Source organism: Strix uralensis, chromosome 1 (genome assembly GCF_047716275.1).
Source record: "Strix uralensis isolate ZFMK-TIS-50842 chromosome 1, bStrUra1, whole genome shotgun sequence".
Lineage (NCBI taxonomy): Eukaryota > Metazoa > Chordata > Aves > Strigiformes > Strigidae > Strix > Strix uralensis.
In genome coordinates this window covers 92,974,518-93,001,957 of record NC_133972.1, presented here as the reverse complement: position 1 = coordinate 93,001,957, position 27,440 = coordinate 92,974,518, and the positions used below count along the sequence as shown (strand labels likewise).

At 43.1% G+C, this 27,440-nt stretch overlaps 1 protein-coding gene across 5 annotated transcripts; it reads left to right on the top strand.

The window, feature by feature from the left end:
* The first annotated feature begins 224 nt into the window (after positions 1–224).
* OTULINL (OTU deubiquitinase with linear linkage specificity like) lies at positions 225–27,151 on the top strand. Of its 5 annotated transcripts, none has more exons than XM_074874128.1 (8): positions 227–436; positions 14,931–15,090; positions 15,199–15,230; positions 15,338–15,429; positions 19,174–19,323; positions 20,094–20,222; positions 23,479–23,751; positions 24,921–27,151. In XM_074874128.1, the coding sequence occupies exons 1-8, from the start codon at positions 340–342 to the stop codon at positions 25,098–25,100; spliced, it is 1,113 nt and encodes a 370-aa protein (XP_074730229.1). In that variant the 5' UTR covers positions 227–339; the 3' UTR covers positions 25,101–27,151. The 5 variants fall into 5 exon arrangements, with proteins under 5 accessions (XP_074730238.1, XP_074730229.1, XP_074730249.1 ...); XM_074874148.1 differs by lacking the exon at positions 227–436 and adding an exon at positions 3,589–3,656; XM_074874166.1 differs by lacking the exon at positions 227–436 and adding an exon at positions 13,633–13,794.
* Positions 27,152–27,440: the final 289 nt, after the last annotated feature.

Genomic DNA, 27,440 nt, shown 5'->3' with positions numbered 1-27,440 from the left:
AGATAGAGACCGTGTATGGGTGGTACATCACAGTTTGAAAATCACCCTGCAACCTCCAGCCCTCAAACTTGGAAGATGCAGAGGGAGGTAGCAATGTGACCTTTATAAATAGCTGAGTTATGCTCATTTGTTTTGTTTTTTTTCTTGTGGCTTGGATATGGAGAAGCATAGACAGCCCGTGTGACTTGAAAACTTTAACGGAAATGAAACAGGAAGCCAGATCCTTTCACGGCTTGTTGATCTGTGAAGGCAAGCTGAGTCTGTAGAGACCCATTTTCTACCCCTGGCAAAAGAAGTCAGGGGAGAGAAATCCAGCCGGGGGGATACTCTGGAGAGGAGATGCAGAGGCGACATGACAGAAAGGCAAGTAAGAACAGGGACCCGTTCAGTGAGCAAGAAAAACGAAGCAGAATTAACCACTCAAAGAGAAGTGTTGGTAAGTTCGTAGAGCTGTGCTCTAAATTTTGGCATCTCACCAAGCTGGTGATCAGCTATAGAAAGCAAGCCCCTGTGCTGCAGATCACATCTGCATGGGCACTGCTTTTACCTATGCATTGGAGTATACCTGACCTTGGTAGCAGTAATAAATGATGATAAACAGGGAAATGGTTCCTGGCTGTTAATAATGGACTTGAAAAACTGAAGGGTGAGGCTCTCACCAGTTCTGCACCTAGGTTTCCTACTCTTACTGGGTTGGATGCTGTTGGTTTTGTCTCAGCAGACCCTTTTCACACTCCTTTTGAATTGTTTACGTTCTTTGGGCTGTGGTTATACTCCTGCTGCTCACCTGCAGATGGGAGCAAGAACATAGCAGTTGCTTCTGCTGATGATTTGTGGCTTTAAACAGAGACAGTTAAAAATGTCTTCACACTTTCTTAACACAGCTTTCAGTATAAGCTTTTGCTGTAATTGCTATGAAGTCTTCTGTGGGTACAAGTGGAGGAGATAGTCATGGTCATGCCTGCAGCTTTGAGATGCTATGACCTAGAGAAAAACCTGGAGGTTCATGTTATGGGCAAGTTCGTAATGCTGCCCTAAAGGAAGGAAGTATCATAACTATCCCTAAGCAGCAGAAGTTTGCCATCAGCACATAGCCTTGCCTGAGTATCATAAACATGTGCAAAATGCCACGACCAGAAAGTCTGGAGGAAGAGAATCAAACTTAGGCTGCTTCCAGCCTGAGCTCCCTGGAGCTCTCCCCTTGTCCCCACGGAGCTGCTGCCTACGCAGAGGCGAAGCAGGGGACGCATTACTTCTGCAGAAAAATGTTCAATACAAGTAAGGCCTTCTCTAGCTCCCTACATTGTTTTCTAAGATATTTTGGGCAAGTCAACTTTCTGAAGCTTTCTGAACCCTTGTAGCAGCACCAGAACTACTTCTGCGCAGTCCACAACAGAAACTGCTTTCCAGTTAGCTGCTATTCCCCTTTTTACAGTTGATCCTGGCTCAGACCTAGACCTTGCTTGGTCTCCTTAGGATTCTCCTAACTCATAGTCAGTTAACAGGAATGGCATGCCCAGACTAGTCCAACACAGAGTGCGGGAGGCCTGTGTGTTACCTGGGTCAGCCCCAGCAGAGCTGTCTGCATCCAAGGCCACGCAGGGGCTTCTAGAGGAGCAAGGCGGGTAGAGGCTGTCCTGTCTCAGCAACTTGCAAGGAGGAGAGACAACACCTCCTGCTGAAGTCCACAAATGGGAAAAGGTAGTAGGGAGCTCTCCCTAAGCGGCTCAGGGAAGAGGTCCAGAAAGAGCTTGAGGAGGGAAAAAAGGACAGTATTAGTTAAAAAAATACCTCAAGAGGTTTCAAGTAAGTGATCTCTGTTTGATTGATTGCCCCAGGGCTTATTCCCAGCAAGAGCATGGGTGGAAGGGCATAGGCTATTCCCTAGGTCACACTGACGTGCTGAATACATGCCCCGAGAAGAGAGCCCAAAGCCGGGAAGTGGGAAGGACTCACTGATATGGGGGTTGATCTGCAGTGTTTGTACTATGCGTGTTTCATCTCTCTTCTCTAATGAGTCAGCAACCAAATAAACATTAACTTTCAGGCCTGTTTGCACAAAGAAATCACCTATTAAATCCTAAAATCTTAACACAGGTTAGAGAGGCAAATTTGGATTTGGCTGGAACGCTAAACCATCAGGCGGCACCCACACTGGCCCGCCCGAGAAAAGGGGAAGCTGAAGTGTAGGATAGGTGCAGGCAAGACACGGCTCAGAAACAAATCCCATCCCAGGTGGATGCCATGTGAGCCATATCCTAACGTCACCTCTCTCAGCTGCGCCTCCTGAGACGCAACTATGTTAAACCACAAACTCCATGCCCGAACGGAGAGCACCAGCTAGCTGATGCTGCAGAGAGACATGGAGGTGGCACGTAGAAATTTTTTTTTCCAAAATGGATTTTTCAATGCAGCCAATTGACAGCTTTAGGCCTCTCAAGTCAACTATTTACTTTTGCTATTTTTAGCTGGTTTTTAAGCCTAGAGTTTCTTTTACTTGGATAACTTGGATGTTTGTGGCTGTCTGTGAGCACACTTAAGTGAGTGCTTGGTACATCGATACTTAACAGGTTTTGTCTGTTTTGTTCCTTGCCCAGATTAGCTGAGATGGATGGGGAAACAATGTGATATTCATGCCAGATGGAACAAATCACTGATTCATGAAACATGTTGATTTTCTACCTCCAAGCATTTTAATATCTTATGATATTTTAGAAAAAGAAAAAAAAACAAAAAAACAAAAAACAACAAAAAAAACCACCCAACCAACCAAACAAAAAAAACCCCAAAAGCAACCCTGTAAGTTTGTCCTAGCTCTGCACTGGAGCAAACTACTTGTAACTCTGTAAGAGTCAAGTCTGTGTCACTTGTTCAGACCATTACAATTCCCTTCTGTTTTTCCTGCAAAGTCCCTAGGGAGGTGGAAGAAAATTTTTCTTTAATGTGTAACCAGAAAAGAAATTACACTGGCCTATGCAAATTCTCAACCTGCAGCTGGGACAAATTACACTTAAAAGATCGCTGTAAGGGAAGGTACCTGGCCAGGGTGAATTTCTTTCTGGATGAATGCCTTTCATCTTGGTAATGAGTGAATTAGTAAGGAAATCAACATTTAATGATAGGAAAAAAAAAAAACAACTCTGAAGTCACTAAGCTGTGTTTACGTTTCACGGGTACATTTCAGACAGATGCTGATGACGTTGGTCTCCATTAAGGGAACTGCTGCTATAAAATGTAAAATAACGTTGTGTGACACTACAGCACAAATTATATCAAATTGCTGGCGGATCCGCAGGGGAAATGGAGAACTCCCCTCGCTTCTTAAGCCGAAGCCAGGCTCAGCGATGGGTGACTGGGGTTACCCTTTCTCCCCGACACAGGGTCCGTGACCACCCCGCCGCCAGCGCTACCTCGCGCTTTCTGAGGCGGCCGGGAGGCCCCGGGCCTTCCCGCCACCCAGCCCAGCGGGAACCCCCCACACCCCTGATGCAGGGGCAGCGCGGGGCGGCGGCCGCGCGGGGGGGCCCCGCGCCGGGCCGGGCGGGGAGCGGGAGGGGCGGCCCCGCGGGATCCCCGCCCTGGGCGGTGTCGGCGTAGCGTTTGTAGCCGGGGTTCGCTCCCCAGGGAGGAGGCGCAGGCGGAGAGCGGCGGAGCGGGTGAGGCGCGGCGGGGGTTTCAGTTTATTTGTCGCTTCTTTGTGGTTTTTTTACTTTTATTTTCCACTTGCCTCTTTTGGGGCCGTTTTCCTCAACGTGACAATACCCGGAAAGCTGCTCCAAAGGCCCCCGCGGCGGGACGCCGAGGGTGCGGCGGGGGGTGGGGGGGGCGCGGCACGGCGGCGCCTCAGGGGGGCCCGGGCAGAGCCGGGGTGCGGCGGGTGCCCTGGCGGGAGGTGGGGGGGGTTGGGGTGGGCGCGGGCAGGGGTGCGTTCCGCGGGCTGTCCGCGCCAACCTACCCGCGGGTCGTCGTAGTTTTAAAACAGCAACGCGTGACATTTTCACGTCAGGTGCGCATGGGGGGGCTGGGGGGGGGGGGGGGGGGGGGGGTGGGTGTTGCTATTTTTTTTGTTGTTGTTTGGGATCGGTTTTTTTAAAACTGAATTTAAACGTTGGAGACTGGCTTCTATTCCCACCAGAAAGTCTGAGGAAAAAGGGGATCAGAAATGAGTACGTGATTCGGGAAGACTTGGGGCGATGGACACGCACCCCTGCTGATCTGCTTGCCAGTTGCTCGTAGCTCTCAGTATTATCCGTCTCTTAAGTCACTGACAAGGGGCCTTTTAGACTGAAGATACCATGCCCTACCAGGCTGCCTTTCTGCTTTGATGGTTGCTGGTCCAGCTCTCATTTTGCACTGCTTTCATACTAACCAACTGGTTTGCTTTTTGGAGGAGCTGTACAATTGTATTTGCCTTATACTTTCATTTTCTGCAGTGGAGAAAGAACCAGATTTCTGTGGTATTTAGTAAGTAAGTGTTAAGCTAGTGTGGTGCTAACTGCTCTCTTGCTAATATGTGCAAGTACAGTTATTCCCCCTTCCGTCCTTTGGCCTACTCCAGTTTCTGCAAGTGATGAAACTAAGAGGTAAAGTGTGTGAAGAAATGACCCATTTTGGTTTTAAGGCTCTGAAAACTTCTCTGTAGTCACTGAAGTTTACTCCTTTAAGCATTTTATTTCTTACTGCTTGGCAAATAATTTTATTAGGAATTGATGGGGACACCATACAGTAAGAGCAAAAGCTGCCAGTTTGCATATCTGTACAAAATACTGCTAGGTGAAGGGTGTTAGAATTGATTTTCAAGGGCAAAAGCGGCATTAAAATGCTGGTTGGCATATTAACTGTAAGTGCTTTTATGGATAAGTATCTGCATTTGAATTTAGAATTCTGAAAAAAAATTATTTAATTTTTGTATTTCAGAGGGTTTTTTGCCACTGGGATATAAGTTTTTTCATTTCGTTTAACATTTTGGACCAGGTTGCCTGACTAGATGGTGTGGTTTTCCCGTTCAGCATCAGGACTTTCTGTCCAGCATGTTTCTTAGATATAGCTTCCAGGTTAAATCCTACCTACCAAGCATATAGCAACAAACACGAAAGGGTTTTTCAGTAATGTCTGCAGTTTTTCTTGAGCTTAATATATGAAAACGATTGACCTTGCATGATTACCCAGACAAATAAGTTTGAAATTTCAGAAATGCCTCCTGACCTAGTGCAGCTGAATCATGGGAGTCACGGTGCCAAACTACACTAGGGAGGTGAGTATGGTTATAATCTAGTTGTTTTGAAAACACAAGGGAGTAACTAGTGCTCAGAAGTAAAAAGGTTGTATAATTGCGCTGTTTTCATTACACTTCCATAACTAAATTTATGGGTGTAATTAGAATTGCATAAAGTTTATGTTAAGGAGCTTCTTAATTCTCTCTTGGTTTAGGCTGTGAAACTGTTTTTTTTAAATTACCGTTAGGCCACCTTAGTTCTATTCTAATGAAGTTTTTATTCAGGCATTCTGACTTCTAAAGGAGTTATAATGCTCTTTAAAGTCAAACACTAGTCTGAGTTGCTGACTGACATCTGACCCTGAATTCACTTCAGGATCTGTTTTCTGCTTTGAGGGAATTTGCGAAAGCACGGTGGACGCACGGCATCCTTTCAGCACTACTGGGTTGATACAGCTGGTGTGATGCCAGCATGTATCAGGAATGGGGAGTTGTGCCCATGTGCTCTGTTGCTGGGATTCACGGCGTGGCAAACACTAGTTCTTCTGTGCATGGTTGCAGCACCGGGGATCAGACATGACGATCTTCCAGAAAGATAGAGGAATAGCTATTTATTAACTGTCAATGTTTCATGATCGAAAACTGTCAGGACTGTGTAGTTCAGCCACAGCAACGTAAAAGTAAATGGCAGTTTTAAGAGCAGAGTTCGTAGCTAGGGATCTTGCACCAACTTCTGAGGTGCTAGAGAGAGTTTAGTTTTTATATTACAAAATTTGTTTTGATGGAAAGTTTGGTTTTTTCCCATCAACAGTAATAACTCATGGTTGTTGCTTGATCATAAAAAATCATGTCAAAGTTTTGCCCCAGCATAAATGAGGAAAAGAAGGAGATAAAGGTCATACCGTCCACTTTTTGAGAAGGCTCCAGTGAAGGCAAACATGTAAAATACTCCAGAACTGCTGCAGGCTACTTCATTAATTTTCTGAGAAATTATTAAGTCAGCAGCTTTTAGCTTCTTTTCAGCTTTATTCTGTCTCTGTAGCTTCTTCCCATTTTTTCACTGCAGAGGAGTGATCCTGTACATCTTTTGCATCCTCAGGATCTAGACCCCCATGCTGGGATTTCTCTGTAGCCTGTGTGGAGGTGCTGGAATCTCCTGACAGAGAAAGGAGGTGTGTCTCTAGCTCCTGTCCCTATGTCACCGGCAGGCACAGATGCCACACCATGTACCCACGCAGAGGGATGTGGCTAGCAGGGCAACTTGTGCTGCCCAGACATTTCTTTCAACAAACATTTCTCTGAGGAGAAGGCTATGGAATGACCAGATGAGTTGCGGTGTCTTATTTGAGCTACATCGCATTAAGATGGAGGGCTAAAAATACAGGATGATGTGGCTATATATGCTCAGTCCTTAGTCCTGTCCCTAGCTCTGCATGTGGTCTTGGACAAGACCCCATCTCAGATTCGTCATTCATAATACATGGCTGAGATTTTCCAGATTTTTTGAGTGCTTAACACTTATGTTTCCAGGACGAGGTGGTCATATTGAGTGAATGGTGCTATAAAAGTGGGAAATGTGTACCTTAGCATCAAACTGGTGCCTTGATAATGATGTGGTGCGCGCGGGGCTTTGACTGTTGTCAAGTCTGCCCTAGCATCTGTGCAGCGAACAGGCATCATGGCAAGGTGCTTGGCACTGCCTACAGGTCAGCGGCCACCGGGGAAATGCCAGCAGGTTTTTAATTGCTGAGTTTGTGCAAAATGAGTCTTTCTGCAAACTTAAATATTTGGTTTAGGTCTGTCTGTGTGACAAAGAGACGTCCTACCAGTTTCCCCCAGTTTTGCTCTGAGTGCAGCTCCATGCCATGCGTGTGCCTGCTGCGTTTGTCTGGGAGAGACCTGCAGACATGTTCGCTGTCCTTCAGTTCTGGTTTCATTTCATGTCACTTCCTGCACACAAATTTCAGCTGTGACATGCATGCCAAAGGCTTAGGCCTTAAAAATAGGGGATTCCATATCATTGTAGATCTTTAAAAATGGCCCTGCCAGTTTCCAAGGTTAGAAACTGTCCAGTACTATGTATTTCACTTTCTTAGTTTACAAGTGAAAGTAAGTTGTGCCTCTGCCAAGTGCCAGTCTCTCAAGAGCTCGATATGCAGGGTCACACTTAACCATATTTTGCAGGGCTGCATAATTTGTACTTTATGTAGAACTTGCCATGTAACTGTCCAGTTTTTAGGCAGTTCGTGCAAATAGAGAGGCGTCAGGGAACTGTGGTGTCTTGGTCCCTGCGACCAATGTCTGGAGCGCTTCTCTTGAAGCTTCTTTTGGCATCCAAATGTCTGTAACAATACCAAATGTGCATTAGCAATAATAATCATGTGTTTTTACAAGCAGAGAGCTTCCACACAGAATATTCTTGAATCACATTTTTATGAAAATTTTGTACTAGTTATGACTTTGGTATTCTACTGAGTGATAGTAACTAAAATTTAAGTTATCTTGATGCAGTAAGTTTTACCTTTCAGCATGCCTTTTTTGCTTAAGATTTTAGGCAAGAAGTGCCTGGTAATGCACTCTCAAAAAAAAAAGCAGAGGACTCCTATGTGCATCAGCTAATTAAGAAATGCCAGCTTGAAACTGTTACCCTTTAAAAGGTGAAGAGAGAGCAGAGTTTAAACACTCCAGCTGCTTCTCTGCAGGATAAAGCCGAGGTTTTCAATTTCATCATGCTAGATGTTGAGAGGCGGGGCGAAAGAGATGCAAGACCAATTTCTGGCATTTGCAAGGTATCGAAGCCATCACTCGGAATGCTTTCTGTTGCCTTTCCCTTCCGTTTCTAATCTGTCTTGGAAAGAGGAAGAGAGACAAAATTCCCAAGCAAACAAATAACACAGCTGGAATAACCTCTGCACATACCTAGTGGGAAGGCACAGGCTTTGTGATCTGATGCACCACCAGGAAATGTGAATTATTTGTGATTATTAATCATAAATCATATATGATTATTAATTCACATGAAAAATACACAATGCTGCATGGCCTGCATGCAGAGACTGGTACACTTTTGGAGAGGCTGTGTAGACAGACATAAAATCTGTGTTGTTAGGGCACAGCAGTCAGATCCTGTACAGAGGTGGGAATGATGAACTGCATGGATGCAACATGGTCAAAGGCAGGCTGGCTTTCAGAGCAGGGTCTTTACCTGATGGCAGATGTACGCACTGCCTGTAAGAATTAACAGCTGTGACTGATACTGCTTAGACAGTGAACAAGCCCAGATGTGTTGGTTTTGTTTGTCATGGGTTACTTGATGCTGCTGTTTTCCCAGCTATCACTTGGGATAACTGTTTGTCGACAGGTAGAAACTTAAAATTCCTCGGAATGTCCTGCAGCGTGTGCCTGACAAGTTGACTGGCATTTCTTGCTGCTTTGTCCTCTGGGCTACAGCACTTCAGCAAAGGGTGCTCAAGGAGTCAAACCGCTGTTTAGGAATGAGCCAGTGGGTGACCACCGAGGGGATGGGGAGTCACCTGGGGCCGTCCAAGGGGTGTTTTGTCTCAGGAGCACTGCTGGTGGACTCCAATAAGCAGCTTGTTTTCCTCTATGCTGCTCGCACTGAGATCTGTCCCATGCGGGTTTCTGTTGACAGTCCCTCTTCCTCCATCTAGGTGTCTTTCACCCCTCCTTGTGTGCATTTGGGGGGTTTCTCTGCGTCCCTCCATCAGTGCCAGCCTGGTGACCACTGCTGCAGGTTGTGCTGGAGTCGCAGAGCCCACCAGCCCCTTCCTTTGGGGTGACGGGCTCGAGAAGGTCCTGCTCTTCTGGGGTGGCAGTGACCCCGGTGCCTGCGCTGCTGGGGGGGTTGGGTGTGCATGCAGGCAGGGCTGGGGACTCTCCATTCCGGGGAGCCCCGAGGAGGGGTCAGCCGCTGCAGCAGCCTGCGGGACCTCTGCCTGCAGAGACCTGGAGGGATGCTGCCTGTGGTACCACCCAGCCTCCTTACGCCTAATGACTGCACATCCGTGGAGGGTTTGGTTGTAGGTACAAGTCTTGTGCTGTCTAGCAAACAAGATTTCAAAAAAGGAGGAGGAAAATAATTCTTACTGCAAAGTAAGACTTCAACTTTTTTTCCCTGTAACCAGAGCTTCAGTTATCTAGACAAATCAACAGAAAACCCCAACGTATTTATACCACTTAGCCTAGCATAAGATGTTCAGGGGGAAATACTTCCTTTACTCCATCAGTTTGGATTCAGCACAGCAAAAAAAAAAATAATTATAAAAAGCATTTTGTGAGTTGTGTTTGCAAACAGATAAACCAGAAACAAACAGGGGTGGCATTGGGGATGACTCAACATGCCACTCAGCAGCAGGCGTAATAAGAATCCTTAGAGTGGGCTTCCTTCAAATAATAGATTTAGTGTGTTTACGTAAGTTCTGTTTGAAGTGTACAGGTAATAAATAGTAGTTCTGAATGAAGATGGATTTTTTTCCCACATGAAAAAAAAAAAATCATCACAGTAGCAGAAATTTCAGAGACTCCTTCTTTAAAAGGAGGTTATTTTATTTTTTCATTATTTTTTATTCATACTTAGGAATAAGAGCTCTAAAGCGATACTTGGGTTTTTATGGCATGAAATGCTTTGCATGTATTGCTTGGGACTGTAAATTCTCTGAAGGCTTCTCATGTTTTTTCTTTTCATGTAAATGGAAGTGTTGCTGAGCTTTAATCATCTGAAGGTCCTGGATGAAGCACCCTGTGCCTTAAAAAGGAAGCTGAATTATACAGGAGATCAATAACTGAACTTTCCTTTTATTCTTGTAGGCATTTGGGGAGAGGGAAAGGGTATATTTCAGATAATCACACAGTAGGTGAGAACGCATTATGCTTGTTGCTACAGAGCAGGAATAAGCAAGTGTCACAACTGGATAGATATGTTAACAGCAGCAGTTCGGGTCCTGTTGACGATCAGGAAGTCCAGAGAAGGCTGCCAGCCTTTCTACTCTATTTTTCCTGAAAGATCTTTGCAGAAAGAGGACAAGGGCTGAAGAGAGAGCACTTGGGACTCCTACGCAGGACAGCTGTGTAAATAAAGCCTTTCTTGCAAGGGATGAGCCTCAGTGCTGCTGAAACTATTCTGTTTTCTAGGTAATTGCATGATTCTAGTTACCATTTGGTGCTGGGATCCTGTTTTGTTATTTTTTGGAGTAGAAGTTGAGATCTGATCAGCAGATACAGTTGAACTTTCGATAAGTCACTGATGATTAGCATCTTTGCCTGTAAATAATCTCTTTTTCTTCTTATACCAAGTAGAGATCCTCATCTCTAGTTGTTATGTTAGAACAGGTGAAGAAGGTTTTTTTTAACAAGGTGACATTGCTTTGCTCTGTAAAGGAAGGGTTTCCTAATGAAATAGTTACCGAATTAAGCAGTGCTTCCACATATCTTGGTGTTTGATCTGTTTTCAGTAGTTTTTCATTTTTTTGGTGTGGCACTGATAATAAACAGGGAAGTCAAAGACTCTGTAATTACTTGGCACTACTTAAAAAGGCATGTTTCTCTCTTTTATGCTGTTATGGGGTGTAATCTGTTGTAGGTATTGAATTTGTGTAATTAATAGCTTTTTGTCTGGGTCTCCCTCTTGGCTCAGTCAGGTGATGTGTGTGTGCACATGTGTGCATCTGCATCATGCTGATGCCTGCTCTATAAGGATAAATTTAATTGTTTTCCCTTAAAAGAGCGACTTAGTCTGTTTTATAACATACCTCGGTACTGATACTACGTAGCCTGGAAAAAAGTGATGTGCAGCTGTGAAGAGAGCTCTGTGGGCACACACTGAGTGCAGACAGGCTTGGACCTCCATGCCAAGCCTTGTGTCTCTCAGTTGAGGGGTCTCTCTTCCTAGTTCCGGATCGAAGAGAGGAAGGAGAAGGAGGGGTATGGGTGGTCAGCAGAAGGGTTGGAACAGAAGGATCCAAAATACTGCCTCCCTCTTTGAAGGAGGGGATACCTGCTTTTCGAGAACTAGGGACATAGTCTTGTGTGATGGGAGTATGAAACTTGACCACTTTACGGTAACAAGGACTATGTCCTGCTTTCAGCACCAAAACGACTGTGAAGAGGAATGTCCTGAAAAGAAGTCACACAGCTTTTAATTCTGTTATATTCCTGATGGCCTTGTTACAGAGAGGGAGGAAAAAAGTAAGAGGGTGAATGTGCCATCAGACATGCTGGAAATATTGGATAGTGCTTCAGCACTGCGTACAGTGCTGTCTGCTAGTTCCCAAGCTGATCTCTTACATTTTGCGTTTCACCAGTTATGCATTTTTAAGGTGGTAGCCTCCAAAATGTTGTGAGGGAGTCAAATGTGGAGCTAATCCTTTAGAGACGCTTCTTGAGTTACTTGTGAAAGAAGGAGATGTTGCACATGTCTCTTACTCATCTTTTTTCTGGCTTTTTTTGTTGTTTTGTTTTTTTTTTCTTCTGTGTGTGTGTCTCTTGCTGACTTTGTGGGGTGGTAAAAGCTTAAGGTTTGGCACTAGCAGGAAGTTGATGTGGCATGAAAACACGGTGTACTACTTGCACTGTAAAATAAACACTGCTATCAGCTCCTATTTCAGCGCTGTTCAACCTCTGTTCATCCGAATTTCTGCTAGGAGCTGTGTTAGAAGTCCCAGGGCTCTGTTACCCACCGTGGGGGAAGAGTCAGGCCTCCCTGTCCCTCACAGTGATGCTTGCAGTCAGTCTTCAAAAAGATGTGAGCCCAGCAGCTGGTCGCAGCACCGACAGATTGTCACTGTCTCCTGAGGAACAGGATGAATTGTGTCCATATCTCAGGGAATGGATTGGGTTTAAAAATTCCGTGGGTTTATTTTACTCCCCCCACCAGTGTGTTATTAATTTAATTGCTCTTCAGTTTCTGAAGAATTTTGGAGGGGGCAGGGAGGGGGTGGAAAGATATATTTTAAACTGCCCTCATCTTTAATTCATGTCTTGTTCATGATGGATTTTTACTAGCAGCATTTTGCAATCCAGCTGCCATTTCTAAATGTCATTTACTTGAATAAAAAAATGTAATTATGTTTCTAAGTGTGACATAAGCACTGAAAGTAGTAACTGAATCACAAAGTGGTGTTTGAACAGCAGCTTTCCCATGACAGGAGAGAAAGTTTATGAAGTCCAGGGTATGCTGTAATACAAGCGTAGCAAAAGTACTCAAAATCACTTGTTTGCGGGTTTTCCCATCTCCCATTAAGCTTTTTATTAGGGAAATATCTACTTATAAATCCCCCATATTAAATAAAAACAGGTGAACAGTATTTGGTTATCTCATGTTCTCTGACATCGATTTGTGTTTTTGATTGAAATCAGTAAGCCAATGCTTCCCAGCACTCCTTGAAGAACAGTTGTTCACGCACCTGTTAACCATGTGCCTTGGAAGGGGGTTTGTTGAACTTCAGTAGGTTTCTTTCAGGATTAATACCATCAAAAGCTTTTTCTGAAGATTGTTTGATTCAACTTAAAAGCTGATGAAGACCTCTCGTCTTTTTGCCTGTAAAAGGGGTAAAGGAAGAAATTTTACATTCACATGTATTTCTGGTACTCCATAAAGCAAAGTATGTCATTTTAACTGATGGACCAGCTCTCACTTTTTACAGTCCCAGTTTGTTCAAAATCAAAAGAGTGACCATACACTTGGTTTAAGTAATGAAATGAAAATTTGCTGCATCTTCCTTTTGATACTGTATGTTTAAATTGCTGTTAACGAATTTCTTTGAATCATCATTGGTTTCCAAAATACCCACTTGATCCATGGGCTGAACAACATTTGTAAGCCTTCAGGTTCCATTCTAGTTAGCAGAAGGATCAGTTATTTACAGTCTACTGAGGTATTTTCAATGCTGATGCCTTTATATCCTAAAGAAGAGAGAGAAAAAAATTGCAGTGGCTTGATTCTGCCAGGGCTGTCATCTGTTACTAATTCTGAGTTGTTGTCCTGTAGGTAGAAATTTGGGTGCTTACTGAGAACATGCCTGATGGTGTCCATCAGCAGTAAGTGTGTGTGTGTGTGTGCTGTAAGTGGGAATGTCCTGGTGTTTCCATGAGCTGTGCCATTTTCAAACCTTACAGCTGATGTTTTGCTGTCTGTTACTTGACATCAGTAATAAACGTTTCCTGCAGCTTCAGATTTTTGGTCTTTTTAGTTGTGCATGAATGTGTGTCTTGCTTTTTTCTACTCAGCGTGTACAGGCGTCACCCCTGGTCATGCCAGGTACGCACAGGTTAGTGCAGCCTATGAGTAGAAGCTGACAGAAGACCTGTTTGTCATCAGGTTTTGTGTAAATGGGAACTAGTACCCCAAAAGCTTCTTCTGATTACCTCTTTAAAGTTTATTAACACCTTTTCATTTACAGGTCTTAACCTGCCTTTTGTTCATGGGAGAAATGAGGTCTGGGTCTTGCCTCTGGACAACTTGCTTATGACATCCTGTAATAAAAGTTCTTCAAACAACAGAATATTGGAAAAGACCAAATATCAGTAATGCTCTGTATATATGCAGCAGTGCTTGTAAAAATGTATGCATAGCTGTTTATCTCGTTGCCACAGTTGGGATTCATATGTAACTCTTCGAACTGGATAGTTGTCCACAGTGCATGGGCTTAACTTCCTTGGAAAATTTAAGCCCTTCTTAAATTTCCTGTTAAAGCCAGGAGGGGCAGAAGTTCAGCTGACATAAAACTATGCTGAATGAGTAATTCCCTTTGTGGACTCTCTGGACAAGAGTGATTTCAGCCTTCTCTGGGGATGCCTTTATAAAAAGTTGAGTTCTTCTAAAGTTTTGTACTAAATCAATAAATAAGTTAATAATAGAGCAGCTGTTGATCATAAACTCTGGGAATTTCCTATACTCAAATTTCAGCCAGAGGATAAGTTTCTCACTTAGGGAGCAGATACTGCCTTTGTCAACTATTCACTCTCCAGACCCTCTCTCAATTCTAGGTTTTCTTATCAACAAAAGACAACCAAAACCTTCCCTAACCCTACCTGTAATGCCAAGAGAGTGACAGAAATGTGTCCTGGTTTAGGTCTGTGAAGAACGGAGAGAGCACACCCCCTTTGTGATGATCTTTTGAGCTTTCTACCAAATCCCTGGGGAGGAGCTTTCTCCAGAGTTTTACATTGACCCTAGACTTAACCAAATTGAGGCAGGAACATTCCTTTAATTCCCTGGGCAGTCGTATGATGCTTAGTCAGCTAATATTGCCTTATATGGCCCATTTGTAGACTACAACTCCCAGGAACCCCTGGTCTTTAAAACCTTGACTTAGTGACAAAGTAATATTGGTACAGGTGTCTGGATCAGTACATCCTGAAGCAAAAAAAAATATTTTTTTTCTTTTTGTTACTGAACAGCTTGATATCAGTTTTCCTGTGACTCCATTGTAACTATATATCTAGCCTTCACTGTGTGGAGGAAGGCTTGGAAATGTGAACCGTATGCACCCAAAACCCTAGAAACTTGAAAAACTAAGTATATAAAGTATATATATTAAGTATATAAAAATATACTCGCCTTTCACATTTTGTGTTTTGTGTTTCATTTGGACTGGCATGGTACTTGGATGATTTTTCTTTTTGTAAGAAAACAAATAGAAACAAGTATTGCAAAACAGTGACAAATTTTTTTCCTCTCTTTTTATCCCTATTTTAGGAAGGCATGAGGTGCGGTCCTGGACAACAGCCACCAAGCAATCTTTGTGTCTCATGTGGAAAAAAGTGAAAGTGCAGCTAATGCTAAGCATGTCTTTCCTTGTTGCTGTTTTCTGGTATTGCAGAAGGCTATACAGCTTTTTAGCACAGCTACTGAAACGGTAGGTTTTTATTATGCAGACTTTAATCTTCCATGCTGTTGCTTATTTCAGTAAATATTGACCTTTGACAACTCCCCTTTGACACCTGTTTTATCATTTGGATTTCAGGTGGAGCAACTACCTTCAAAGAAAATTCATAAGTAATCTTTCTGTTGTCATTCTGTATTCCTTAACCCCTCCCACCACTGCTACCCTTTAGATGCAGAACAGCAGAAGTTAACTAATCTGTGTATTAATTTTGATTTAGGGAATCTCAGTGTGCTGACAGAGGTTGATCTACTTGGTTACAGTGCGAGAGAATGGAAAGGAGAAACAAAGCATGCCAAACACATGAGGGAGGTAAGAGTTAAATTTTAATCTCTGCATGAGGAGAGGGAGAAGAAATACCTGGGAAAGGAATAGCACTCCCCCTGCATCCAGCTGCTGCAGCTACCAGAGCCTGCTACACCAGCTGGCCAAATGGAAAACGAAGGGGACAGCATGAACATGGGTCTAAATAAAGACTAGACTAGAGCAGGTAAAAATGTAGATCAGGTTTTAGTCGTGAATCTTCTCCGAATTCCCCCTGTAGCACCAGCAACCCACACAGCGGCTTTAACAGGAAAAATCATCTCCAGTGCTACAGCCCAAATAACTTGGTCGTAGGTGCTGTCTCTTGGCCAGCCCTCTGATTTAAGGTAAAAACTCTCATTGCAAGGAGGAATGAAACACCACACCCGTTTCTCTTCCAAGCTCTGAAGGTCCATGTGACAGCAGCCGGTTCTTGGTGGCCCGCAGCAGCCGCTGAGGCCGCCTGTCCGTCCGGCTGCACTGGCCGCAGCTGGGGGCAGGCAGGGCAGGAGCTCACATCTGACCTGTGCTGGGTTAGGAGGCGCTCAGCGGGCGAGGAGCCGGTGTGCTGGGTGGTGGCCATCCCCTGTCTTTGTGCAGCATCCATCTGCTCCAGCTCTGCTCCCCCGGCCGCCCGGCGCTGCCGTGGCGCTCCCTGGCCCAGGCTCTTCTGCGCTGCCATCTTACCCTGTGCCAGGTGCAGTGAGCAGGACACACGCAGGATAACTATGCCTGGCAATTCCTGCTGCCTCATACCACACGTAGCTAGGACTAAGAAGCTACTAATCTCACAGTTAATGTCCTTGTCATCCTCAGCACCCCAATCAGCTGCTGAGGGGTGGCTGGAGACAGCCCTGGGCTGCATGGGGAGGTGGCAGCCTCCACTGCTTGTGGGCCTCAGTGCTGCTCTTTTCCAAGTCTCCTTTTTTTTTTTTTTTTAATTCTGTGGCTTTTATTCCTTTCCATGTAGGGTTTTTTTTGTGTTTTGTTTTTTTTTCTTTTCTTTTTCCCCCCTCTTGTATCTTTGAGCTGCTAGCTGTGACCATCTTAATAATTATACTTCTCCCTGGATTTTTATTTCTCTTACCTTACATCCTTTTACCTGAAATAGTTTCTCACAGCTTAGTATGTTTTCTTCATAACTGTAAGTCAAGGTGACAGAGTTGTGCTGCATCAAACCGGTCTTTGGATCACAGATAGCTGAACTCCTGAGCCAAGGATCTCCTCAATTCATGGTTCACTGCTGCTAGATACACTGTTTTCTGTCAGCTCACTGACATGTTTTTCAGTTGTGTACACTGTGTGTATGTGCTTACACCTGATAGGCAGAAACAGCAGCTGCACTTCCTGCAAAAGACATATGTTATTGCTGATGCAATGGGCTGTTGCAGCTATATCTTGGTGGCCATTAATGGAGGCAGCGTGGCAGGGGGCATGACGAGAGCAGCGGTGCCCACTGAAGGGCCCTGACCCATGCTTGAAGTTGGAGCAGCACTATGGTATCCTAACTTGTGACAGGGATGGGCCTCCAGCAGTGACACACGTTTTACGACTCTCTGTTTCAACTGTGTTAAGACTTAGTCACCAAGATAGGCTCAAAGACCGTGGGCTGGATCTTTACTTTTCCTATAAAACTTCTAGCTAAAGTAGCTATACTGATAGTAGAGTAGTAGTATCTGTTAAAGCAAGCTTAGACTCAAATCCAGTCAATCAGCTAACTAACTGTGACATTATAACCTAGTGTCCTCATGGTGTGGCATTTCAGACCAGTGCAGGACAAATGTAGCATCAGGTCCATATTTCTGATTATTTGATAACAGTGGGAACACTATCTGTGATATGCAAGAGAGATCAAAAAGACAGAGGGGGCAGGAGATGCAATAGTAATGAGAGACACCAGCTAGCCATCTGCACTGGCAACATCTATGGGTTTGAACTTAAAAGTGGTGCCAATGTTTCATGGATCAGCTTTTCAGGGAACCTTTAGGAAAGGAAGCAGCCCTTGCCTTGGTCCCAAGTAGTGCACAGAATCTGCCTCAAAACGTTGTTTTCTAATTCCTGTTGTTGCTCTCTGGAACAGGAGATGGCACATAATTGTATTCAACATCCTTGCAAGAACAACAAAGCAAAAAAAATTATTACAATTGCCTCCACTTTCAGAAAGGGAAACTACATAAAAAAAAGGAAGTATGTTAAAAAGAATCTAAAAGACAGCTAAGAGACTTTAATATTTACAATCAGTGTATTTGACATATATATAGCTTTAGGTCATGGTATTTGAATCACAGAACAAATGCATGCCAAGGAGGACTTACGAAAGGGTAAAAAGAAGCTGGTAAGACTAAACAGCAGCATAAAGGAGTTATGAGAAAAAAGATCGTTTGCAAAAACATGGAGTTGTGTCCAAATGATGAACAGAGAAAGGATCCGACTTTTCCACATTAAATGCAGAAACACAGCAATGCCAGAAGTGCCCAGAACAACACACAACAAGGCCAAAAGTTATTTGGAGGAACAAGTTTCAAAAGGTAGCAAAAATTCTAATAAATTTGCAAACACATACTGAGCAACAAGCCTGTCAGAAAATCTGTGAGCCTTCTAGATGGTCAGAGCTGAAAAGGAGACTCCTTTATCTAGAGCAGCCAGTGGATGGCTGGTTATACCAGGTAGAAGTTATCACAGTAAGGAGCACATTTGAGGATGAGGTCTCATGAGATCCTGGACCAGCCTAACCTGCTTGCTGTCCCCAAAAGGAACAGTCCTTTGTCTTTTTTTTTCACTCTTTCTCACCTCATTCTAGTTAAGCAGTCCCTCTCCCTCTTTTTTGCTGGCTCTTAAGTCTTCTGTTGGATGTGGTTTACCAGGATGGTGAGCTGATAGAGCAGGTCATCCCGATGGAATGTTCTCTGAGCCACCCGAGCTTGCTGAAGCAACAGGAAGCTCCCCCAGCAGGCTTAATTCAGTAGGCTTGCTATCACAGCCAGTGCAAAGTAAGAGTAGGGGAGAATGTGCAGCTGAGAAGTACTGTTGGGATGACGTGAGGAAGCAACTGAGATGAAAGAGGACCAGGAATTGAGACCATCTTCCTCCCCCCTTCAGGAAGCAAACTGTAAGACTGATGCAGCAGCCTCTGGAACTCTAGAGTCCTCTTTCTAATTCTCTGCCAGTTTATTGCTCTGAATTGTCTCAACAAGGGCTCAGATGAGAGCCAGAGGTAATGCAGAGGAAATACAGGGAGTGTGTAGCTGGAAGAAGGGCCATCTGCTTCAGCACAGAGCTGCCAGATCTGCTCAGCCTCAGGTCACCGTCGCACAATGGATTCAGGTCAGTGTAAGGAGATGTTTTTGACAAAAGAGTTTTCTCCAGACGCCTGTTCGTACCCTTTTGCTGCTCCATCTCATGTGTCAGCACATGCTGGAAGTGGTTGAGGTTAAAGCTATTACGGCAAAGAAGTCTTTGCTGACCTGCTCTGATTTGGTTGACCATGTGAATGTTTATGCTAGCAACAGTGCTGAGACAGCAGCCAAGTCACTGGGTTTGGAGAGAGTGCAGAATGACTCTTCAGGAGCAGTGCCAGTTTAAGGTGTTTACAAAACCCATGGTGTTGGAACATTTTTGTGTATATAAAACTTAAAAATATACTCTCTCATTCCCCTAGCTCCCTTTTATAAGTAGTTTGGAATTGGACTCCAATCAACATGGGTTTTGTCTAAAATTTAAAATTTTTATTGCTAATTTTTTTTCTTTTTGTAGGCATATGAAGAATTATTTTGGAGCTGTCATATCAAATACCTGCGACAAGTCAGGAGGGACAACTATTGTGTACTAAGAGCGGTGCTTTTTCAGATATTCAGCCAAGGCATTCCTTTTCCATCATGGATGAAGGAGAGAGATATATTGAAGGTAAAATTAATTTCCTAAATTATCACAATTCAGGTAACCTTGTACTGCAGAAGGAAGCTTTGTTCAATGTCAAAACTGACATGTCTGCTATGGAAGTAGAGGAGAATTTAAAGAGAAGTTGTTCATACTCTTTGAACTACACTTCATTGAAAAATTGTCCCTGATCTAAGCATACCAATGTGAATATGAGTCTAAGTGACCAAAAAAAAAAAAAAAAAGTGGATGGATGGATAGATGTTACTGCTGTCCTGCTAGATGTCATTCCCTTAACACAGAAGGATATCTGAATCCTCCTCATCCATATCCATTCGAAGCCGAGTGGCTCACTTGGGAGCTGCTGAGCATGTTGCTGGAGCAGCAGGAATCCTGCCCTGGGCTCCAGGAGCTGTAGCAGGAGACAGCAGCAAGGAGGTGGGCAGCTATAGCTGCTGCCTTTGCGGGGGCTGTGCAAACTGGAAGGTGTCTGTAATCCTAAATATCTCACTGAATTTGTATGTATTCAGCTTTTCCAGAGAGTGGGTTATATATTTTGCTGAGAGCGTATTTTCTTATTTTTTGGCTGGCCCTGTTTTAAAAGTTTCTTAAGGATTTGGCAGTCAAAGGGAGCCTCCTTTGAGTTGTTCTGAGGCCCGGTTTTTTTGTTGTTGTTTGAACTGTACAACTTAGAGGATAGAACCACATCGTAAATTGTGTGTAGATGAGTTTATATAACTTTATATTCTACTTCTTGTTATGGTTATGATTAGTTTTTTTTTCTTTTCCCCCCCCAGCTCCCTGAAAAGCTTTTGTATTCTCAAGGTTGCAACTGGATTCAGCAGTACAGTTTTGGGCCAGAAAGATACACAGGTCCCAATGCCTTTGGCAAATTGCGCAAATGCATGGAGACATTAAAGACAAATGTGAGTACTTAGGAAATGGTTGGGAGGAATAAAAGCACTGAGACATGGGTTGAGACAGAGATAGGGAACTGCTGCTGGTTACATGTTTCCATGGCAGTCAGCCTTCCTCCCAGGTTCAGAGAGTTGAGCTGCTGGGAAGGCCGTCACCTATCCTGCAGGGGAATCCAGTTTTCAGAGATCCACTAGGCTAAGTACTCAGGGTGCCCCTGTAAGTTAGGGAGGCCATCCTCCCCACAGCTGTTACTGTGTGGCTAGTCACCCTTGCCGTCAAGGGGCTCCTGCCAGTATCTCATCATTTCGATTAAAAATACAACATGCTGTATGAGATCCTCGTGGAGTCCCTCCCCAAATGGGAGGGAACAAACAAACAGTGCATTTTCTTCTCAAACTATTGTCTTTCCTTTGCTCCCATCTCCTTGAAATGTTTTATTTATCCAGTTTTACTATAATTTCTCTCTGTAAGCCGAGGCACTTGACTACAAAGACCTGTCAGCCTCGCTGCCCCCTCTGCTCCACATAGCCAGATTGCCTGCATCCCCAACCACAAGTATAACTCTTATTTACTTATTTAAAACTTGAGGAACTGCAGTAGCCCCAAAGCCTTCTGAAACAGAGATAAAAAATTGGCCTGACAAGACCTTGTGCCTTTCTTGAGCTCTTCTGGGGTTTCTGCATGTTTGCACTTGTGTGAGCTCTGGACTGTTCCTATTTGCTTTGCCACAATCTGTCCCTAGCACACCACCACCCTCTTCTCCCCATCTTCCTCCTGCCTGGAAGTTGCTCTGCGTGCTCTCCTGGGTCACAGCCATCAAGTGGATACTGGTATTTGCTGGACTCCAGTGTTCTGGCCAATTAGGTTGAAACACTTCCCTGAAGGCATCCATTATCTGGTATATCAGACCTTAAACTGTCATTTTTAATTCTACAATACACCATGGTTCCGGGTTGTCTTACCACAGCCACAACAGCTTATTTTAGTGGTACACAGCTAAGTTAGTTCCTTTTATATGGCCCTGTGTATATGAGCCACAACTCTGTAGTTTTAAATGCTATTATCAGTGATAGTAATAGTTACCTAAAGAAACACAACAAACCATGAATAGACTTATTTAGCTCTAGAAACAAAGCATTAGTAATAAAAAGAGGGAATTCAAATAGAGATCTGGTCTTTGTCCCTTGCCTGCACCCTTGCTGTGCCACAGTGACAACTGTCTGTCTTCTTGAGATGTGCCTGGTGGTTCTTGTGTGCAGTTCTTATTTTGTTCTAGGCACTCTTTGCATTTGCCAGCGTTAGGTTGTTTGACTTTTGTTTTTAACTTGTAGTTCTTTTAAGTTGATATTAGTCTCTTAGTATGAAGTATTTAAACTGGATGTTAGTACAGAAAAAAGTTTCAAGTCAGCATGGTGAACAAATCCGTATAATTAAGGAATTGTTGCAGAGCAGCTGTATGATGCATTACAGAATCAGAGTCACAGAATCATCTAGGTTGGAAAAGACCTTGAAGATCATCTAGTCCAACCGTTAACCTAGTACTGACAGTTCCCAACTACACCATATCCCTCAGCGCTATGTCAACCCGACTCTTAAACAACTCCAGGGATGGGGACCCCACCACCTCCCTGGGCAGCCCATTCCAATGCCTAACAACCCGTTCTGTAAAGAAATACTTCCTAATATCCAGTCTAAACCTTCCCTGGCGCAATTTGAGGCCATTACCTCTTGTCTTATCGCTTGTTACTTGGTTAAAGAGACTCATCCCCAGCTCTCTGCAACCTCCTTTCAGGTAGCTGTAGAGGGCGATGAGGTCTCCCCTCAGCCTCCTCTTCTCCAGACTAAACAACCCCAGTTCCCTCAGCCGCTCCTCGTACGACAATTACGCTATTATCGGGCATGAGGTCTAGCTCCCAACTTAATTTTATTTTTCTAAAGATGCTGTTTGGCCAGTGACATGGATTTTTGCCTATTTTCACTAACAGAGTTCTCTGCTGCCTTTTCCAGCTCCATCGTCATCTTGTGGACAGCTGCCTGCACATGCTGTTGTGCCTGGGCCGTGTTGGTTAATAGGTGCTTTACACTTAGGACAGACTTTTCACTTAGGTAGTAGAGGTCCTTTAGCAAAGGTACATTAGTGATTCATCTGCTTGGTCGCATTTTTAACCTGTAAGGAAAGTCTTCGGGAATGCCTGAGGAGATGGTGGGATCTGTTTCTCAATTTAGTATTTATGGGTAAGTTAGATTTATTGGTTTTTTAGTTGCAGTTCACAGTTTGTGGCCACTTCAACATATAAATAATATAAGCCCAGAATTAACTGAAATTCATTTGAATCCCAGTCATTGAGCATCATCTCTTACTGTGGTCCCAAAAACCCCCTCAGTTCCAGATGACTTTTTAGCCACTGTGTTCAGGACTGGGTGCTTTAAGCTTTCTGATTTGCTGCCCAGTCCATCATGGTCCCCTGGATGGCCCATTTCTGAGTGTGAGCACTGCCTTTTGAACCTGCTAGAGCAACAGAGAGCTCAGGAGTTCTTGTTATCAGCTGTGAGCAAAACGAGAAATTCCTACTCTGTTCATGTCCCATGTATGTCTTTGTTTCATCCCTTCTTGTGCACCCACCTTACCTGGACCTCATGAAGCAGAAACACTAAATACACACAAGTGTGTACAGTTCATAATACCGTTACAGCTTTCCAGTTTGCATAGGTTCCTTTTAATTGACACACTTCTGAATTGGGCTCAGCATCTAAAGAATTCAGGCTAGGGCAACTTTAATGTAAAGTGTACTATAGAGGAAAATCGCTGAATTTTGGAAGCTGGAGTCATCACTTAATCTAACTTTTGCTTATGGCTTAGTGTGTATGTCTGATGCCCCCACACAGATTTCCTGTAACTTTCTGAGGTCCTTTTTGTGGTTACGCTCCATCCAGGCTCTTTACTGACGGCAATACCTGGATTTTCTACAGTGGCGGTGGGTGGCATTTGTATAGGGGAATTACGTTTGCTTTCTCATAGACTATCATTAACATCCAGATGCTTGGAGCTCTCTGTAGCAAATAGGTTCAGCTGGATAAATGGAAACTGAAATGTGTAAGGCTTCAAATTTCACTGCAGATCTGAAAGAGCCACCTGCTTATTTGCACCACCGTTTGGCCACAATAATGGTATGGTATAGGCTGGCAATTGTTCCTGTTTTGGAATCTTTCATATTAAATAGAATTCTTAATAATTTGATTAATATTCTTCTGTGTGCTTTCCAGTGGACTGAAATAAGTGCTACTAAAGATCATGAAGAAAGAGGAAACATGTGTAATACACTCTTCTCTGATGAGAGCAAGGAGCACAAACTATATGAGGCCATAAAATTCATCATGCTTTATGAAGTTGTCGAAGCCTATGAGCAGATAAAGAACAGGGAAGAAGCCACACATAACCTTTTTAGCCTTCTCCTTGCTCGTGATTCTTCATCTGACCCTTTGAGTTTCATGATGAATCGTCTGAACTCCATAGGTGACTCTATTTGTCTAGACCAGGTAACGATACAAATGAAAAATAAAGCACAAAACTTACTCCATCTCTGATGTGATTAGGTGAATGTATCATACATCATCTGTGACAGCTGGCCCAATTTTTTTCTTTGGGATGTGGGGAAGTGGACTGAGGATAGTCATTTATCTTCCAGGAAAAAAACTGTAGTAGAATAAAATGGGGTGGACAGTTTTCTTGCTGGGCCAGAAATAAATGCTGCAAGCTATCAATCAAATACATAGTTTAGCATAATGATACCTTTGATATATAAAATAATTTTAGATTATGCAGATTTGAGCTGTTGCTTCACTTTTCCCACCTGTTCCACCATGCCAAACCCTCTATCACTCTATTTTTTCCCCTCTCTTTGGTTCCCATTAGATCTCATATCTGTTAAGAGCAGCTCATGAGAACTCTAACTGTTCACCTTTATACGTTAAGATTTTTTTTCCAATTTTCTATTTAGTGAGGAGTTAAGTACTGATGTCTAAGCTCCACACTGCCACTCTGCAAATAGTGTCACTTTCCAGTGAGTGAAATTATTTCTTATAATCAATTTCAGTTATCAAGTTAACTGTTATATGTTGCAGTCATCTTCAGGAGCAGTTTGATAATAACTGGACAAGTTCTGCTCTGTCTGGCTATGCCCAAGGATATGAGCTTTTTCCAAAGCATTTTTCCAGATGAAGCAATCCTTTGCAAGAAGCATCAATGAAGATGCCAGTTTTCAAGTTTCATATACATGAAGTACAAGGAAATGTATTCCTTTTATTGTTATATTTCCCTCATGTAGCAAGTGATCGCAAGGTGGCAGGCTTCCCATTTTTCAAGGTGTATCAATCTTTTAATAATAGATAGTCCCTTCTTGCTCCCCACTAAGCTGTATGAGCTGGCTTTGGGAGCAGGTTATGTATTGTGTCAGGTGAAAGACGGATGTTTCCAAAGTGTCAGGCATTAACCAGGATATCCTCTACGTGCAAAAGAGCAGTGGAAGGACTGTTGGAACATTGAGAATACCCTCAAACTTTTCATTTTCTGATTCCACTTACAAAAGTGCCCCTTCTATTCCTTGTCTACTGTTTTGAAGCTAGATGACTTGCCTTATCTTGGATTAACTTTGGTTTAGTTTTCTAAGTCTAGGAAAAAATGACTTACAGACTTCTTTCATCTTTAGGTTGAACTGTTTCTTCTTGGATACTTACTTGAAGTAAAGATAAGAGTTTACAGACTGCATAGGTTTAATACTGAGGAATTTCAAGTAAACTATCCAGAAGAATACCGAAGGGAATGGAATGAGATTTCTCTCCTGACCGAGGATGACCGCTACTATCACATCCCCCTTTTCAGAACGTGAAGGATCAGTGACTTTTTTTCCTTTGTATAATACCATGTGAGTGACCAGTTCCAGTGAATTAGGTTTCTAATCCACAGCAGTTAAGATTTTGAGAATGCTTGTTAATGATTACAAAATGATTTATGGGTTTATTGTGTAAACATTTTGCTTTCCCATTGCAGCTCAATTCATCATCAGTCAGCCATATATTGCTATACTGTCTGGGGGGAAAAAATGTCATATTTGAGGGTTGTCAGACAGAAGAGGTTGGACTGCATGACAAAGGCAAAGGTAATGCTGGGTTTTCCACTGCTGGCCTAAGGGTTTCCTCTGACATCTCTGGATGGGTTAAATGCAAGTTTCTACAGCAATTGCTGCCTTTCTCTCGTCTGTCTCTAGCTAGGGAGGATGAATCACAGAGGAGGCAACTCCTGGAGTCCTACAGTTTATACTCCAGGCTGTTAAACTTGCATTGACTTGGGGCTAACTAGGATGGGAGGATGTAAACTGGGGCCTCTGCATAGCTGCTTCAAATGCCATTTGTCTTCCCCTGTTACTGGAACTCCTCCCTCCAGGGATGGGCAGAGCAAGCAGCTGCAAGCTGTGTGTACTTCAGACACGTGAAATTAAGCTGTGTGCACTCAGCACTGCTATCTGAAGGTGAAGAGGTGGTACACCGCGGGGAAAAAAAACCCACGCACACAGACACAAGAATACTGTGCCAGATGAATAGAAGATCTACTTTATAACTGAGGGAAGTACTTTCTCAAAGTTAAAAAGGGTAGCATTAATTAATAATAACATGCAATAGAGTGAGACCCAGTAGCTGCCCATGTTTTTTGTCAACTTGTAAATCCTTTAAGGGCTGATTTCAACATTACCCACCAAGATTTCCTTTGCAGTTCATCTGAGAAAGCTGTGCACAGAATACATTCACAAACACTGCATGTTCAGAAAATACTAATTTTCTATGCATTATGTGAATTCAGCAGTGTGTGTACATGTTTTATCCTCTGAGTATGTAGTAATCTCATTGCACAAGATTTCTATCTTTAGTTTAGACCTCAGTGTTTGAAGAATTCTGTTCAGGACAACTAAACGAGATTTACCTTATTATGTGGAACATTTTGCCCGGTTCTATTTTCTAAAAGAATCAATTGTGTTTTGATTATTTCAAAAATAAGGGACCTTAATTTGAAGAAATATTAAAATGATACAGCAGATCTAGCAAAATATTTGTGAAAAGCTTACAATCCCATAGGCATATGGTTGCACTGAAGAAAGTGGGATTTATTAAGAAACAAAGCCTCTCCTTTCCTTATCCCAGAGATACGGGGTCAGGCAGGTTTCTTTTTCAATTTCTACAGGAGAAAATACAAGCCAGTAACAAAAATGTGAACAGGGCCTGCAGGAGCTAAAGCAGTTGCATGAGGTAACTAAATGGTAACGCTTGGAGTGCACAGAGAGTGCTTGGTTCCTTTGTGTAAAGGAAGACAATTTTATCCCTTACAGTCCTTTTATTTGTATGTACATGTATATATATTTATAAACACAGACACCAGAGTTCTGTATTGTAACAGTTTTGTTTCCTGAAAGTTTTTCTGAGTTCAGTTTTGTTCAATAATTTGTAGCTTTTAATTAAGAAGGCTTGATACCTATAATAATTTCATCTCACCAAAACCTGCATATCAAATACTTTATTTATTTAAAAGAAACTTTTTTCACTGAATGAAATAATTTGCCTAGTTTAGATTTGGTTCTGCTCCGCATGGGGAAATGTTATAATGCCTGAAAGTAAGGTATTGCTATTTATTTAGCATCAACAGTAACATTTACAGCCATCAATAAACTTGTCTGTATTTTATTCTTGTTTTGGTACAAGCAGACATACTAAAAAAAGAGTGTATTTTCGTAGCGGGCTTTTTAATGGTTTGCATATTATTTATGGTTAGGAATACAAAAGCGTTACACCTGAAAGTGTTAAATTGTCAAAATGTATGTTTTTGTAATCTTGAGCTTATTAATAGCAGGGGGTTAATAAAGATCTAACACAAACAGTGGCATTTATCTCACCAATTTGGATGTTTGCATCTGAACTACGTCACCTTGGGCTCTCTGCCTTGTCAGTGGAAGGCAGTGGCATGCAGAGGAGTGCAAGGGTCTCTACAAGGGTCTGCTTCCCCTCATTGACTGTAGTGGGAGCTGGCAGTGATTAGTATAAATCTCTCTGCTCTAGACGTTCGAAGTTAGGTGAGATTAATTTTGTCTCAAGCATACAGAAAGGACATGCTGAAACAGATCTGCTGGCTTATCGGATGTCAGAGCCAAATCACAACAGGAACCAGAAATGGGATGTGAAGA

Excerpts from the sequence above, each read along its gene's own strand:
- OTULINL (XM_074874128.1), top strand. The coding sequence starts at position 340 with ATGCAGAGGCGACATGACAGAAAGGCAAGTAAGAACAGGGACCCGTTC. Across the intron at positions 437-14,930 it reads CCACTCAAAGAGAAGTGTTG|GAAGGCATGAGGTGCGGTCC; the intron begins GTAAGTTCGTAG and ends TCCCTATTTTAG. Across the intron at positions 15,430-19,173 it reads ATGCCAAACACATGAGGGAG|GCATATGAAGAATTATTTTG; the intron begins GTAAGAGTTAAA and ends TTCTTTTTGTAG.